The 15941-nt window shown below is 38.5% G+C and overlaps 1 protein-coding gene across 4 annotated transcripts in view; it reads left to right on the top strand.

Moving 5' to 3' along the window:
- BICD1 (BICD cargo adaptor 1) overlaps positions 1-15941 on the top strand; it is a 160047-nt gene that overhangs the window by 133198 nt on the left and 10908 nt on the right. For 2 of the 4 annotated variants that reach the window (XM_030453150.1, XM_030453158.1), the window contains exons 6-8: positions 1293-1444; positions 7970-8287; positions 9233-9423. In XM_030453150.1, coding sequence (XP_030309010.1) covers positions 1293-1444; positions 7970-8287; positions 9233-9423 — 661 coding nt within the window. Of the gene's footprint in view, positions 1-1292; positions 1445-7969; positions 8288-9232; positions 9424-9590; positions 9600-15941 lie in introns of all 4 variants that reach the window. The other 2 variants (XM_030453167.1, XM_030453175.1) reach the window with 2 other exon arrangements.

Below are 15941 nucleotides of genomic sequence, written 5' to 3'. Positions count from 1 at the left end.
ATTGTTTTTAAACACGTATTGGTGATAATTTCACATTTGCCGTGGAAAAATCCATTTAAAATGACAGTAGTTACCAGTGTTATTAAAAAAAATCTGTTCTCTCTAATGTCATGTAGTGTAAAAGTAGAGAAAATATTATAACTGAATGTATAATTGAGAAAATTAATTATTTTAACACTGCCATTTCTAACTATTCTATTTCCCCAGACACAGATTTATTAGAGTTATATGTTAGTAGGAGATGCCTGTATGTCTTTTTGCTAAGCAACATTGTTAGTGGGAAACATATCGTGTTTCAGAAAACTGAGTTTAGAATAGATTTCCACCTGTTTGGCCATTACCTTCTTTTACCATGTCCCCTTGCTGGTTGCTTTAAACTAATATTCTTCTACATTTCTTTCCCTGGTGATGGCTCAAGAACCCAAAAGATCAACATGGGAAACTGAATGCCTACATGAGATGATACAACTCATTATCCACTAACTGAATTGAAAAAACAACCTTAGCCCCCTCTGAGTAAAGAAAATCTTTTTCTTCATCTCATTCTGTGGCAATAATTTTTCATGTCTCATAGCAGCAGTAGGTATAAAGCATCCATGAAACTTTGTATTTTTAATAACTTCAAAATTACATTAAACTTCATAGATAAGGAAGAAGGTTCAACTCTTGCAAAACCAAGACAAATGTAACTGTAAAAGCAGTAGGGTAGTAAATTAAGTCAATTTAATGGGTGAAAAAAGAAAGAAGGAAGCAGAGAAAATAAAAGAATAGGATGACTAAATCATAAGTACACAGCTTCATAAAAGCAAGCTCTCAGGTCCTGGAAGTCACCTGGCCCAAGCAAAGCCTCAGCTGGCAGAAAGCACAAGTCAAAACATGTTAATTCCCAACTCAGCTACTGAGGCTGTTTTACACCCTGTGTGTCCTGTTTGCAGTGTGGTCAGGGGCCACACCTAATTATTTATTGCAGCTCAGACTACACAGTAGGAGCTCTTTAAACTGTTGTAATTTACTCGCTTGTCTGAGTCCTCAAGATGCAGCAACATTTAAGGTGTGGAGTTGTTGCTGGATCCTTGAAATTGGCTTTGTCCTTTCAGTTGCTTTCTCCTTTCCCTGTTTTTGTGGAGTGCACCTTAAAAGATGACATTAAAGGGTGTAGTGCAATGAAGCTCTGGGCTGACTTCTTTTACTGTGCAAATGAAGAAGGAAACCAAAAATAAAATCAAACATGGCATCTTAGCTTGCTATCAGATATTTGTCTCATAAGCATGTATCCTTGTTTCTGTTTTCAGACAGCTGAAGTGGCACTGGCCAATTTGAAGAATAAGTATGAAAATGAGAAAGCAATGGTGACTGAAACCATGACCAAACTACGGAATGAGTTAAAGGCTTTGAAGGAAGATGCAGCAACCTTCTCGTCCTTGAGAGCAATGTTTGCAACCAGGTAAGGGAAATAGTTTCACTGGGTCAGCACTGTAAAACTAAATATGTGTGTGGTAAGTGAGATCAGAGTCATGTATGTTGGGGGCTTAGAAGAAGAGACAAATTATTTTCCACAAGGTCAGGGTTTTGCTGGATGAAGGTGAACGAGTCTTATAGAGTACGCACTGTGCAAAACGTGCAAAACCTGCAACCTTTCCAGTGCTGTTGAGATGTGTGTCTTGGAAAATAAAGCTGAAGAATAGCAATGTCAATACAACCTTGAATAAACCATTATGAATGCCAATATGAACCTCCAGTATATTTGCATTTATAGGGCTTTTTAAAGTGGAAATCTAATAGTAGATTTATGTTCCTGGTTTTCACATTCAGAAGCAAGTAGTGGTTCTGTCATGTAAAGCTATCGGATGGTTAATGATGATCCTCAGAATCCCATATCTCATTATCATGAGATTTATTACTTACCACTAGTAAGTGGTTTCATCAACCAGCCTGTGCTGTAATCCAACACTAATAATTGTGAGGCCACTGCAATTTCTTGCCCAGCATGAATTCTTATTTGATCCCCCTGTGATTTCAATTTATTATCTTCTTCACAGGATAAAGGCTTCACTTATCTTTTGTAACATGGCTTCTCTGGGTAGGACAGTAATTAATCATCTCTCATCTTCCCTTCTCCCATACCTTCTTTTGAAGAGCTTTTGGATTTCGCTGCTTTTTAAAAGGTCACCTAAAACTGTTTTTTTAAAGAATCAATGCTTTCATCAATAAAGTCTTAGTTGGCAACCAAGGAAATAAATTAGTATAATCAGGATATTATTCTGTTAAATCAAGGCTTTCTTTTTCCCCTTATGGTCAAACACAATGCAGATTTCTTGCTTGTGCTTTCATCCATAAGTGAGAAGACTTCCAGGCCTCATGACAATATTTGCCCAGTAGTCACTGTGGTATATAGGTGCCATCTCACCTCTTCCAGCCATCTAAGGTCCTTTGTTGCTCAGTGACAGTGGCAGCAGCATTTGGGAGAGGTGGGAAGGAGGTAGAAGGGACATTTACATGCCATGACATTGGTGCTGTGTGCAAATTCATCATAGGTCCATCGTCAGAAGAGTACGTGTAGTGCCCTAATGGAAATGAAGAACCAGCTCAGCAGGTGGTGTGATCCAAGGTAGCTCCATTGATTTCATTGGCATCTAAAGATTGTCTTCAAGAAAGCAAAGATGTGTGTGTGTGTGTGTGTGTGTATTAGAAATGCATGTGTCAAGCTTCATTTGCAAGCTGCTTAATCTAGGAGATACACGAATGTACTAACTACCTGGAAGGCCTTTAACTCCAGAGGAGAGGAGTGGCATCATGAGCATAAAGCAAATAAGGGTTTTCCATGGAGCATAAATCATCAACCTATGAGGTAAAACAAGTTTGTGAAGATTTAGAAGTTGTTCTTAAGGGGAATGTTAGGTTGTTGGTGTACTGAATGTTCTTTACCTTATTTCAGCATCCTTAATTCATGCTTCCGCTAAGTTTAAGGCATATCCTAAATCTAGTGGGAGACAGCAGCATCTTTTCTATGAGAATTAGTCTTAAAGGCTTAGACATCTTTTGTGCAGGATGCAACAAAGCTTCTGTTTCTCTTCTATGATTTCCAAAAGAGAATCTGAGTGACTGTATGAGTTACAGATTTCCGCTTTGCAAGTGTCTAACATAAGTAGAGAAGAACCACACCTAAAGCATCTACTGCTGCTGGTAAACACAGTGTAGTACTGCCTGGACATTCTCTGCATGGCCTGTAGAACATGTCCCTGCCCTTGACTTTTGCCTACTATTTTCTGAGCAGAGTTATAAAAAAATCATTCACTGCAAGGTCTTGCACATCAGCATGCTCCTATAGATTTTTCTGTTGTAAAATAATACGTTTCCTTCCCTACCCTGGAATCTAATGGCCTTTATAATTAAATCAATCTTCCTAAATGTTCAAATCATTAACTCATTCTGAATACTCCACTTAGAATAACATTTGTTTAAATGACAGCTAATATACTATAGATATCTGTTTAAGAGGAGAAAGCTGTCTGAAAATTCAAGACTGTAAGATCCACCAAGCAGTAACACTTGATCTAATTGCAGCCTTCAGCATAAAAAACCAACTGCTTAGTCTTTTGTTAAATAAAAGAGTGGTTTCCATGACAATCCTCCATCACATGGAACCTGCTCCTGAATTTGTGCTTTGGGAAAACACCCTCTGAGTTATATTATACACCTGTAAATTATTTCATAGATTGTTTGCTAGAGTAATATTTATTCATAAACCAGCTATTTCTGTTCATTTGGCCCCCAAATGGATTTTTCTTCTTCAGATGCACTGGGTAAAGGGCAGATCATATTATAAGGAGAGCACAGCATACCTGTTTCTGGTCTGAACAGCAAAGATGACTTTTTCTCCTAAGCTTCCCTATGCACAAGGCCTAATTTTTCTGATTTCCCCTGTCCCTTGTGCAGCTTTCTGAGTTTTTTAAAGTTCTTTCTTTGATTCCTCTCTTCTCCTACTTAGAAATCCTTCTGTCCAGCTTGTACCTCTAGTTTTCCTGATTTTTCCTTCTGGCAATGTTTGCTTTCCAATATAAAATCTCTGTGCCTCTGGTCTCTTCAGCTTCGTCCTTTCCTCTTCATTAGCCTTGATGCCTTTCTGAATTTACTTCACATATGTCAAATATGTCCTCCATATAGTTCAAGCTCCCTTTCCTCCAAACACATCTCTTAGAATATGAAAGCAACAGTGTATGCAGCCTTCTTCTCTGGGGGATGCATGTGGTTGGCAGAGTAGAGTTGAAGTTCCTCTTTGATGCCAGGGCCATGTGCTGCCCCTTCACATTTGCAGTTCTTGTCTTTAATTTGCTTATTTTCTCTTTGGCTACTCCTGATCATCCTAGACCAGAAAAAAAAATGGTATGACTGCACCTTTCCTGCCCTCCTGTTGTTTCCCCTCACTCCAACCTTGAGTCATTGACCCAGGGGGTAGTTGTGGGATGGTGAAACAATGAGATGGGCAGCCAGCACTTATCTGGAGGGCAAATGAAAAGTAAATTATTTAAAAAGTTAATTTTCCCATCTAAGGCAGGGGTTTCTCCTGGGAGAAGCCTAGGGCTGAAACAGAGAAGAAACCCATCATTTAAAGCAGGATCATAAAGGGATTCAGGAAGCTAATTTTAATGAGTCCCTACATATGCTTGATTTCCCAGTCTAAATAGAGATATTCAAAAGAAAGAGAGCAAGAAATATTGCACATGATACTGCCACAGTCCTGACACTGCATGTGCTCATGGATGTGTCCATCCATCTAGACGGTTTCTTATGATTAATATTTAAAGAAAAAAGTGTGCTGAAGAGATGGAATCGGAAGTTCAGAGAGATTCTGGAGCTATGCTACATGAGAAAACATTTATGAGCAGAAGAGAATTATGCTTATATGGCTAAAGGGGGAATCTCTCACTGTCCCTGGGTTTCAGCCCAAGCTCTCCTATGATTTATGTTACTTAAGTTGCACATAAGCCTGACTTGGTATTTAGCTTGCATTCCTAGACAGGAGAGACAGATGGAACTAGTAATCCCTTAGACTCCTATATAATCTTCTTGGATCAATTCATACACAATAAGGGGGCTTATTTGTCTGTCTGCTTCCTCTCTGACACGAGAGAAATGGGAAATAGGTGAAATCTTGACTTTCACTCTGGTGATAAGTAGGCCAGCAGACAGCAAAATAACAGTGGTGTTCATTTAATAATCACTTGCAGCTTACACCCACCCAGGGGCAAGGGAGAAAATGGGAAAGAGCTCTGACTCAAAGACCTGACAAAATAACAAATAATTTTGTTATTTCCTCCTACCTGAGTGCTTCTGCAGGACCTGTTCAGAGCCCCAGTGCATCCTGAAGCCCTGTTTAGTCCACAGGTGACCATGCCATTCCAGAAGTCATCCCTCTTAGGAGCTTTTGACCTTTTTCTTCCTTAGTATACTGTGAGACTTCACAGGCATCTATAAAACATGTAGGCAAGAGGCAATATGGATGTGTGTAAGGCTTTTTAGTTTTTAATTGGAAACACTTTTCTTTTCATCCCACACTTGTGCGACGTGGGGAATGTTTCAGTGAAGAGAAATGCAATGGCTGCAGGCAGTAGCTGCCTCCCACTACATGGAATAACCTTCACTGCTGCAGACTTAAAGGGGACCTGAGGTTCTTAATTCAGCAGTTCCTAAAGTTAATTATGGCCTTTGCTCAACTGCTTTAGATTTAACCTTTCTGAACACTATTTCTGAAAAAAATACATATGCTTGAGCAACAAAACACAGAGACAATGGACCATGTGTTTGTGAAAAATAATAGGAAACTTTGAGTCATTGTGGAGGTCAGATGACAGGAACCACCCAAAGGCTGCAGTGAGCTGCCAAGAATGTGGGGTTGTTGTTATGGGGGGGTTCTAGGATGGGCAAATTGTGCATGAGAACAGTTGGAAAATGTATGTGTGAGGCTGAATTTGTTTTGAGTGTGGGACCAGCTAAGAGCATAACAGTGAAACAGCAGATAATGAAAAGCAGGTTTGTCTAAGTCTGCTTTAGTAATACCTCCTTGCATGGAGCCTATGTTTCTGAACTGCTCCCTTATGCTGTTTTAAAAAGCAGATGCCTAAATACCAAAAATACATCCTTTGCCTGATGAAAATCTGTCCTTTTTCAAAACCAGAATTGGCTTATGGCCATACTAAAGCAAGGCAGTTTGCTCCTCTTGTGATACTGTGCTTCAGGTGTTACTTTTTGAAATGTTCAACATAAAATATATTTGAAGAAAAAAAAATCCTATCAAAAGAAAGAGGAAAGCAGGAGAGAATAAAAGAGGTGGATATGAGATCTATCTGGTTACAAGAATGACTTTGGGAACTCTGATAACACAGACATTATAGTAATTTCTATTTCAAATGAATTAAGCCTCCTGAATGCTGTTTTCATTGTAATGTCTCTGTCAAAATAACTGATAATAACTCACTAATTAATAGACATTGCTTAGAGCAGAAATAGGTATGCAAGTTGGCTTTAAGTCGACAAATGTTTCAAAAACATCTCGTTTCTTCAAGGGTTTAATAAAGGGAGTCATGCTTATCAAGGTCCTGTAGAAGAAAGCTAATACTGAAACTGTAGATGAAACTCTGGCTGACTTAGTAACTTTGCTTCCAGTGCCAAATTATTCAGAAGGAGAGTGCAATATATATATATGTGTGTGAAGAATAACTATGAATTTTCAAGTATACTCTATTTCCATTTCCCAAGGAAAAGATTAAAGTTTCAGAGGACTTAGTTTAACCCCTCAGTTTGCAATAATTCAAAAGTTGTGTCACACATTTTGAGAATGAAAACTGAAATTATTTTCTACGCTTCTTTTCTGAGGGTGATACTGATGAAGTTAAATCCTGACCCATTACACTATTGTAATTACACAGCAGAGCTATTTGGATTTAGAGAGATCACATGAGAAGAAGATTTAACAAAAGCTGCATCATTTAATGTGAAAATTCTTGGGTGTTTTCACAACTTGTTTGGTCAGACAGTACTGCTCTATCTATTAATCCTTTCTCTACTGTTATTGCTCTTGATTCTTACTGATTAGATGGTCAATTGTTAAGAAATTGAAGCTATTTCACTTCAAAAAGTGATTAAGACCATCCTGAAATGCCTTGCTCTTCCTATTAACTTTAAGGATCATTGTTTAAAGCAAAACTAAACGGAAATCAGCTTTAAATGCTTACAAAATCATGAGAAAGGGTGTTTTATTTCAAAGTCTAGCTCTAGAGATCTAAAGCATGTGAGAAAGGTACAGGTTTTCATGCAGATAAAAGGGGCTGAGGGCTAAAAAGGAGCAGGTGACCGTAGCAATGTATTCCTGAGCACATGTCCATGAGACTCAGCAGTAAATATGAAATAATTTCCAGGTGTTTGGATTCCTGAATAATACCTCTTTAATCAGTTAACTATGGCACACCACTGAGCACTTCTTGTTTCACAAAGTCTGATGTGTCAAGTGTTCAAAGTACTTGCAGTCATTTCTTCATCATTTTTTCTAATATTTTGCTCAAGTAGATATTACTGGCTGTGAGAAACAGTATTATCTGATTAGCAGATAGCCTTATCCCTAGTGAGTTACTAGCTGAATGAGCCTCCCAAATTGTTATTTGTGGTCTAACCTGTGGAGAATTCCCAAACCTGATTCTGATTGAATCATCTGCATTAGGAACATGTCGTGTTATCATGGACCACTCTAATATTCTAGACACAGGTTCTTCTGCTGAGAGGGATGTGTCGGTGTTCAGATCAAAATCCAAGTTTATTCAGAGTGGGAATGGAGGAATTTAGGCTCCCAGGATTAGATTGAGCAAAAGCTTGGATATGAGTCTGTCCCTATCATTTCAGCCTGGGATTGAGATCACAAGTAGGGTGATGGTTGTTGGACTCATTCCCTGGATTTCTGCGTTGTTTGTTTTCCCAGGTGTGATGAGTACGTGACACAGCTGGACGAGATGCAGCGGCAGCTTGCGGCTGCAGAGGATGAGAAGAAGACCTTAAACTCTCTGTTACGCATGGCTATCCAGCAAAAACTTGCCCTTACCCAGCGACTGGAGGATTTAGAGTTTGACCACGAGCAGTCCCGACGCAGCAAAGGCAAGCTTGGAAAGAGCAAGATCGGCAGCCCTAAAGTAAGTGAGGAGGCATCAGCCACCGTGCCAAGCATAGACACTTTCCTCCTGCATAGTCAGGGCCCACAGCAACCAAACTTACTGGTCAGCAGTGGCACTCAGAGGAAAAGGTATGCATGCAGTGATCTTTACAGTACAGTGCAGTGGCCAGACTTTCATTAAAGTCGTTCACTGAATTGTTAACATTATAATTCCTTTCCGTTTTTTTTTTTTTTTTATGGTTTGTTTGTTTTTTTCATACTTTGATTCGGGAGAAGGAGGTGGGGAGGATATGAATATGGAATTCAAAGCCTGGCAACATATGGTTCTGATCCACCTACTATGTTATTTTCTCCTCCTTAATGCAGTGTTTTCAACTATGTTCTGTCAGTGTCTCAGTGCATCTCGTATGTCTTTAATATTAGTGTGAATGTTTTTTTCTTTAACAAGTCTTCCATAAGTTTTCCTTAAGGCTTTTCATAATGAGCATCTGAAAAAAAAAGGATTGTGTTCTATGAGCATTACAGTGCTTAACACAAGAAACTGCATCTCTTTGTTAAGCTCTGGGGCTCACTTGTTCTTCATCAGTGCAAAAAGATTATGGATGTGTTCACTCAGATCAATTTTTCTACATGGGAGCAAGCAATCTTTTGAAAGGGGGTGGCTGCCATTCATAACCTAATACAAAGATTTTGCTGTTCAGGCAGTGAGTTCTGTCTTGTGACTGCCCTACCAAAGCTCTACAGGTGTGGGGATCTCCACAGTTCTGAAGGAGAAAAGGATTCTTGTATGCTCTAGTCACAATGCAAATAAAAGAGAACATCCAGAGAGCCTTGTACATGTCAACTCCAGGATGCTGAGATATAACTCAGCCTCATTTCCTCCTCCCCTAATGCAAACCAAGATTTCCAGTGCAGGCAAGCTGCTCTGCTGTGGAAATGACATGGGGTGGCAACACTAGTTGTTTTTTGCCTGTTAAGCAATTTAACGTTATATTGTCATTCACGAGGCTTTGAAAGGTAATTAAAGTAAAACTCTTTTGTTTCCATATGTATTTTTCTTGGATCTCCTGCAAGACAATTCTCACCTTCCCTTTGTGATCAGAGCCATCCCAGGACTTCAGGGACCTACCTCCAGAAATTATTAAGAGCCCCCCCTCATCCCGCCTCCACAGAATCATATCTTCTGAGGGGCCCCCCTTCCATGAGTGAATTCATCCATGGGCACCGTCTCAGCAAGGAAAAAAGGTTAACCGTGGCCACACCAGGTAAACATTTTTTCCTTGGGTGCATGTGGTGCTGAGTGGTTAGCAGAGCAGGGGACCCTCCCAGCACTGCAGATGCAATCTAATTTGGGCATCTTCTTGAGACTCGAAAAGCAAAATGTCTCCTCCTGCAGGCCCTGTGGCAGGAGATGACATTCTGTTGACAGCAGCCCAAACTGGTTCCAGATGCAGTGGGGAAAGTCCTGCTGTGGGTATAGGTGGGTGCAGTCCCACTGGCATCCACAGAGGCTGCACCCCTGTGCTTAGTCTGCTGGTTGTGCTGGTGGGCCCCAAGGAAGACACAAACCCATCAAGACAGAGGAGTCAGAAGCGTGAGGACAAGTGAGGGGATGATGGGCACTGTACAGGCACTGTCACGGCCCCTGTGTTCTGCTCACCCTGGAGCACTCAATCCATTTTTTCCAAAGGGTGATGTTAAACTCACAGAAGGTTTAGTTTATATGAATTGAGCCATGAAGCTTATCTTTGCAGGCAGCTTTTGTTCCTCGTTTCCTGTCAAAGTACCTGCTTTGAACAAGGTGTAGACAGGAAATGCAAACTGGGATGGCATTTCAAAGGTTATGACATCTTTCTTCTTCTGACAGACAAGTTAATAATTACTTTTGTTCTGCACCTGAGCAGAACTTTTAGCCTTTAAAGTGCATGCTCTTGTCTGGTGGTAATTTTTTTTTAATTTTATTTTTTTAATTTGTAATACACAAAAAGCATAAATGGACAAAACCACAAGCTAAAACCTATGAAGTGGCTGCTGCTGAAGTAAATGTTTATTCTGGAAAACTGAGCAATACTCTATAGTAGGTTAACTCTCTCAGTGTCAGCAATTTCAAAGCCACCTTTGAGTAGTGCCATGCAAGTAACACCCACTCAGGGGACACGTGTAAAATTGCAGAGTCTGAACAAGACATTTCAAGACATTTTGCTAAGGACTGCTGCAGTAAATAAATCAAAGAGCTGGCTCCTGGGGAGAAATTAGCAGGGAAGGGGAAAGAAGCAAAGGCTTTAGAAATTGTAAAATGAATGATACTGATCCTCCAGCAATTCTTTAAGTATTCTGTTAGCAATGGGAGAAGGAATTCCTGTCCTCAAAGACAGGAATCTGTTTCCTAAACACTGTCAGTGTCTTTTGTATTCCTTCCTATTCATCCTACAACAGCATAAGGATGATTTTCTTTCTAATGGCTCCTTTCATCTTTTTCAAGAACTGGATTTTGTATTTTTTGTATAACCATACTCCCCATTTTGAAAATAAAAAAAAATCCCCAAAATGGCAACCTTCTAACATACAATTTACCAGAGTTTTCTAATTCTTCCTTCAACTTTAAATCAGCATGCATATCCTTCAGACATCAAGCTGGGGCAGTATGACTTTATCTGGCCTTTCTAATAGACTAATAGCTCCTAATTGCAGTGGCTAAAAATACCACTGAGTCCATTTCCAAAGTACCACATTTCATTTCTCCTAGGTATAGTATGCATTTAGCTTTGCTATGCATTTCTTTGTTCCTTCCACATATTTTTACAACTTAAAGGCTTTATTCTTTAGCCTTTATTCAGACAGTATGTGTCCAACACATGGCTGTTTTCATAATGACGTGAAGAAGTCAGGGCATATAGAAAGCCTAAGGCTGGATTTGACACTATATTAGAAATGAACTTTCCTTTGCAGTTACATTCAGACTCCTTGAATATAAAGTCATTAGATGCCTCTTAATAACCCAGAGTCCTAAGTACAAAATAAGTTTATCTTGACTTTTCTGAGGAAAGAACGAGCCAAAGTCTGCTGTCAGTGTCCTGCTGCCACGCTTTTCTCTGTCAGTTGTTTTAGCATGGAAGCTCTGAAATTTGAATATCAAGTTCTGTATTTTTAGCTTAAAGTTACATTTTCTAAGATCCTTGTGTGGCTGATGCACTTAAAGAAAAAGTTTCCCAACAGGCTTATGTGATGGAGAGTAACTAATGGCTGCAGCATTCTCTTTTACACAGGATTAGTTAAAGGGTCAACTGTGATTCACCTGAGAGTCTCCACTGAAGTTCCCCCCACCCAAATCCGTGGTAGAGATTTCTTTTCCACATTGTTGACACTCATAGGTACCACAAGGCAGATTTCAGTATTTAAAGCCTCACACAGGAGAACACTTTGACTAGTAAATTAATTCATAGTTCCTAGGAAATCGGATCGTAAGACTGTAATAAAGAATCCTTTCCCTTCTAGAGAATTCTGAAGTCAGGTATTTTACTTTATGAAAATATAGCTTTAAAATGTGACACATTTACCTCAAAGTCCAGCTGAAGTCAGTTGTTTAATTTATATTAAAAAGGCTAGGCTTACAGGTTTAAACATAATAGCTGATTTACTCCAGTCCCCAGTTTTTGTCCTTTCGGATTTAGATTTTACTTCACTAATTCATTGTTTTCTATCAATGCCATTTAGTGCTTCTAAAACTTGTAAAAATAAAAACAAATGCAAAACTAAGTAATTTGGTGCTTATAAACAAGTAAAATATGAATAACAATGTGATAGCACTTGTTTGTTTGCATTCTTACCATAAAATTTCAATAGATGAACAGAAATTCTGTCCTGAGGAAAATTCTTATGAAGTGTTCCTAGTAGGATCTCCACATGCCAACGTATAGCATCTGTCATAGAAAATATTTCTTAAAGCTAAGAAGACAAATTTTAATGGAAAAACTCAGTTGACCACATATACAGGTCCTAAGCAGTCTTCCACTTAATTCTTTAAGCTGGGACTCCAAGAGAATTGCTTAGGAGTTGCCTTTGTTAGCTGCCTTACACACCAGAGGTGCTGTCACCTGTAAAGAACAGGTTAGAGACCTGGGCATGCCTTCATATTGTTTAAGCAGTGGGAAGGTATGGGAAAGCATCTTCAGAAGGAATGCTATGGGCATAAGCCCTGGGTATGAAATTGATATTTTCGGATAAAGGGATTGGAAAAATGACAGAGAGAGGCTTAGGCTGACGCTGCTCTCCACAGTGGGGGCTCTCTGGGGAGATGAACCTGTGTACCTTACAGCATTGGAAGGGTAGACGGAATGCATTTTTGACAGCAGGTTTGTGTCTTCTTTCATTAGCACATTTTTTTGTTCGTTTAAGAATATTTTGCCAAAAATAGTTCCAGCTTTGCTTTTTATCTTAAGTACCAATGTCAGAAAGCTCCTCACAGGTTTCTAAACCTTGCTGGCACACCTGTCATTTCAGTGCCTCGACTTTGTCTTTTTATGCATTTCTCACTTCTGAAACAGCAGGACTCTCAGAAATCTGAACATGGTGGAAAGTACAGCTTCTTTTAGAAAATCCTTTGAGGGACACTATCAGCTCAGAACAGAATTTTGCTTGGAGAGTGCTCTGTAGAGCTTTATGACTGCTCAGGTCACCCAGCGAATGGTTTTAAATATGTCTGACACCTCCTTTGTGAGGTAATTTTAAAGATCAATGAAAAGGAAGATCAACACAACTAGGATCTATATATCTTTTTTTTTATGATCTTGTGTTATTTTTTTTTCTGTATTCTAGTTCATTATCACTATAAATTAATCAGTACATTAAGTGAGAGTTTATTTTTGAAAAGCAGAGTAGGTGGTGAACTGTGCAATCACTACTGAGATATGCAGCAATATAATATCTAACTAGACAGGATACTCTGATTTTTTCAGTGAGATGAGTTTGATTTGCTTCATTCAAAGCAGCTGAAGCATGAGAGTTCTTCAGAACCATTATTTTTTTTTAAATCAACAACTTGAGTCTGACGACTCAAATTTACAGTCTGAGTGCGAATTGCCCTTTATTTAGAGATCCATGGATGCTTCTTCAGATCCTTTTCTATGAATATGTTGTTGCTTTGTCTACCAAGAATGTACTTACATTGATGGTGATCCTGTGCTGGAAAGATGTCTCTAACTTGTGTAATGGGGCAGGTTACCAACTATGGCAAGACTCATGCAGTATTGATCTAATCTATCTCTGCTCTCCATGAAAAATGGATTTTATGTGTTTTTATCAAGGCTATTTAAAATCAGGTGTAGTTTTGTTGGGTTTTTATTTTATTTTTTTCATTTGGACATGATGCTCTTCACAGAAAGGATAATTCAGTCATTACTTGTATGTGTTCACTTTTTGTTCCGCATTGTTCTATTTTTCTGTGGGTTTTGTAAACATGGCATATTTGTGTATATGTGTGTCCATTGTTTAATGAGTGGCATTAGTGCATATATACAGATATATCTATGCATCTTCCTGCTGTTGAGGCTATGTCCTGCATCTGAGATGCTCATTTAACTCAGCTTAATGAGCATTACATATTTATGACATTTCAAGCATTGTCCTTGTGGAGGCCGTTTTGAATTTGAAGAACAGGATCCTTACCAAGGACATGAGTTGGCTGTAACTGATGAAGAAGTCAGCTGGCTAGCTGTACTTTTACCTCTCGGTGCCACTGTGAACAGGACCTTTTTGCTCTCTGCTTTCCCTCTCTTGCATTTAGCTTGCCAGTTTTCACTGATAAGACCGAAACCATACATTTCATGCTGATCAATATGATTTAGCTACTCCAATATAATTTAGCTATTATGGCATGAATGCACTGCAGTTCTACCAGTTTTATTTAACTTTTGTTTGTATTGTTCATTGTGTAAAGAAAGCAGGTCCAAAATAAAACCTGTACTTATTAGAAGCCTCAAGCTGTTTGTGAAAAGACGAAAAAAAAAAAAAAAAAAAGAACGCAGTGAAATCCATGCCTTACTTTGTATATTTTTCATTAAAAAGTTATTGACATTTTTCTCTCTGTATTTAAGTTTTAATGTCACTGCTGGATGGAATTGTTAACATTAGCACCATTTGTTTAAGTTTTGCAGGAAAATCTTAGACTTCTGGTTGTTTCTAACTAAATAGGTATGCAGCTGATGCATCACATCTTCAAGGTGTTTTACCAGATGTTTGTTGCTTTCTATGAAAATTTTGAGCTTTGGTATCAGGCAATTGTGTAAAACAGCTACTGAAATATCTTGACAATGTTGGTAACAAAAGCCATCCATCTTTATCTTTCTTTTTTGACAAAGTTTAATGTGGTTTCATGACTGACTGATTTTTACCATCAAATACACAGGAATAATCAGTATTGGTCTTCTCATCTCATAGAATAGGAAAAGATGAAGAAGGTCTCTGTTTAAATTAGACATTCTGATATTTTAGCTCTCTAATAGAGCAGTTCCTTAGCATGTTGTCTGAGGTATGGAATAAGCTCACCAGCAATTCCTTAATCAAGACTAGTATTCCTAATTGTAAGTATCTCCCTGCCTGTATTTTTAGGGCAATGAAAGCTTATAGTTGTACCTTGTGTTGTTTCTTCCAAAGCCTAATAAGTTTACCTTTCCCATTGACTTCAAATTTTGGCTTGGGTCCTCCTTTACCTATAAAATGGTACTAGTATTTTTGATTTGGACATACTCGTACTCATCTGAAATGTCTCCTGAACACTTATATTTCCATTAAGAGTGGATAACCAAGACAGAAGTATGATGATTTCTGTATTTCTGAGACTTTTCCTCTTTTGAAATGTTTAAAATGTATATATCTTCTGGTGAATAAGTATTTCATAAATCATTAGACCTTTCTAAATGTGCTTTTTATGAACTGTATGTAAAAAAAAGGAACTGAACATGTATTTTCAGCTTCTACCATTTCCATTTCTGCTATTTTACTAACCCACTATTTAGCTTCTCAGTAGATTTAATGAGGAATTATTTAAAGCATTCACAGAAACAATTTGAGAAACAGCATAAACATATCATGATTTAGAAAGCGTGAAAAAGCCTGCAGAGCTGACAAGAAAAATCTTAATATTCTTAGTCATTGGAGAGAAATGCATTTCTCTAAATTGTTAATGACTAAGTATTAGTTATTAAAAAAAAAAAAAATTGTTCCTAATATGAGCTACAGCAAAGTGCAAGGCTGGGATATAGCTTTATAATTATACTTTGAGCTATCAGTCACATTACCATTGGAACACCTGGACTGATGGGGAAACAGCTCTCTAGGTTGGGGGTAATTCAGGTCTAGAGAGATATTAGAAATCAAGTAATGCAAAATAAGGCAAAAATAAGAGGAAAAATCCACTACATATAGTGTAGCTTTTGTATAGATGAAAAATTTCACAGCCAAGAAACCTGACATGTTCTGGAAAAACACTGAATCAGCGACCTACTACATTATGCCTGTCAGGTAGTGTATGAAGTTGTTAGTGAAGCTCCATGATTTGGTTTGTGGGAATTGCCAAAGCAGATAGCATTTCTCTAAATGTGATAAGAAAATAGCAATTAAATAACCTATCTGTTCCAGTAAGCTCAGTCACCTTCTCTCACTCCTTAAAAGCATTTAGCAGAAGTCTCTCTTCTGTGTTTCCTCTGGATGACCTTGCCCTGAAAGTAAGATCTGAGAGGAGAAGCAGAAAGAGAGGCCTGCATCAGAAGCTTGTGGGTGTGGAAAC

Source organism: Calypte anna, chromosome 1, assembly GCF_003957555.1.
Source record: "Calypte anna isolate BGI_N300 chromosome 1, bCalAnn1_v1.p, whole genome shotgun sequence".
In the NCBI taxonomy this organism is placed as follows: Eukaryota; Metazoa; Chordata; class Aves; order Apodiformes; family Trochilidae; genus Calypte; species Calypte anna.
The sequence above is the reverse complement of the archived record's forward strand: the minus strand, read 5'-3'. Positions and strand labels throughout refer to the sequence as shown.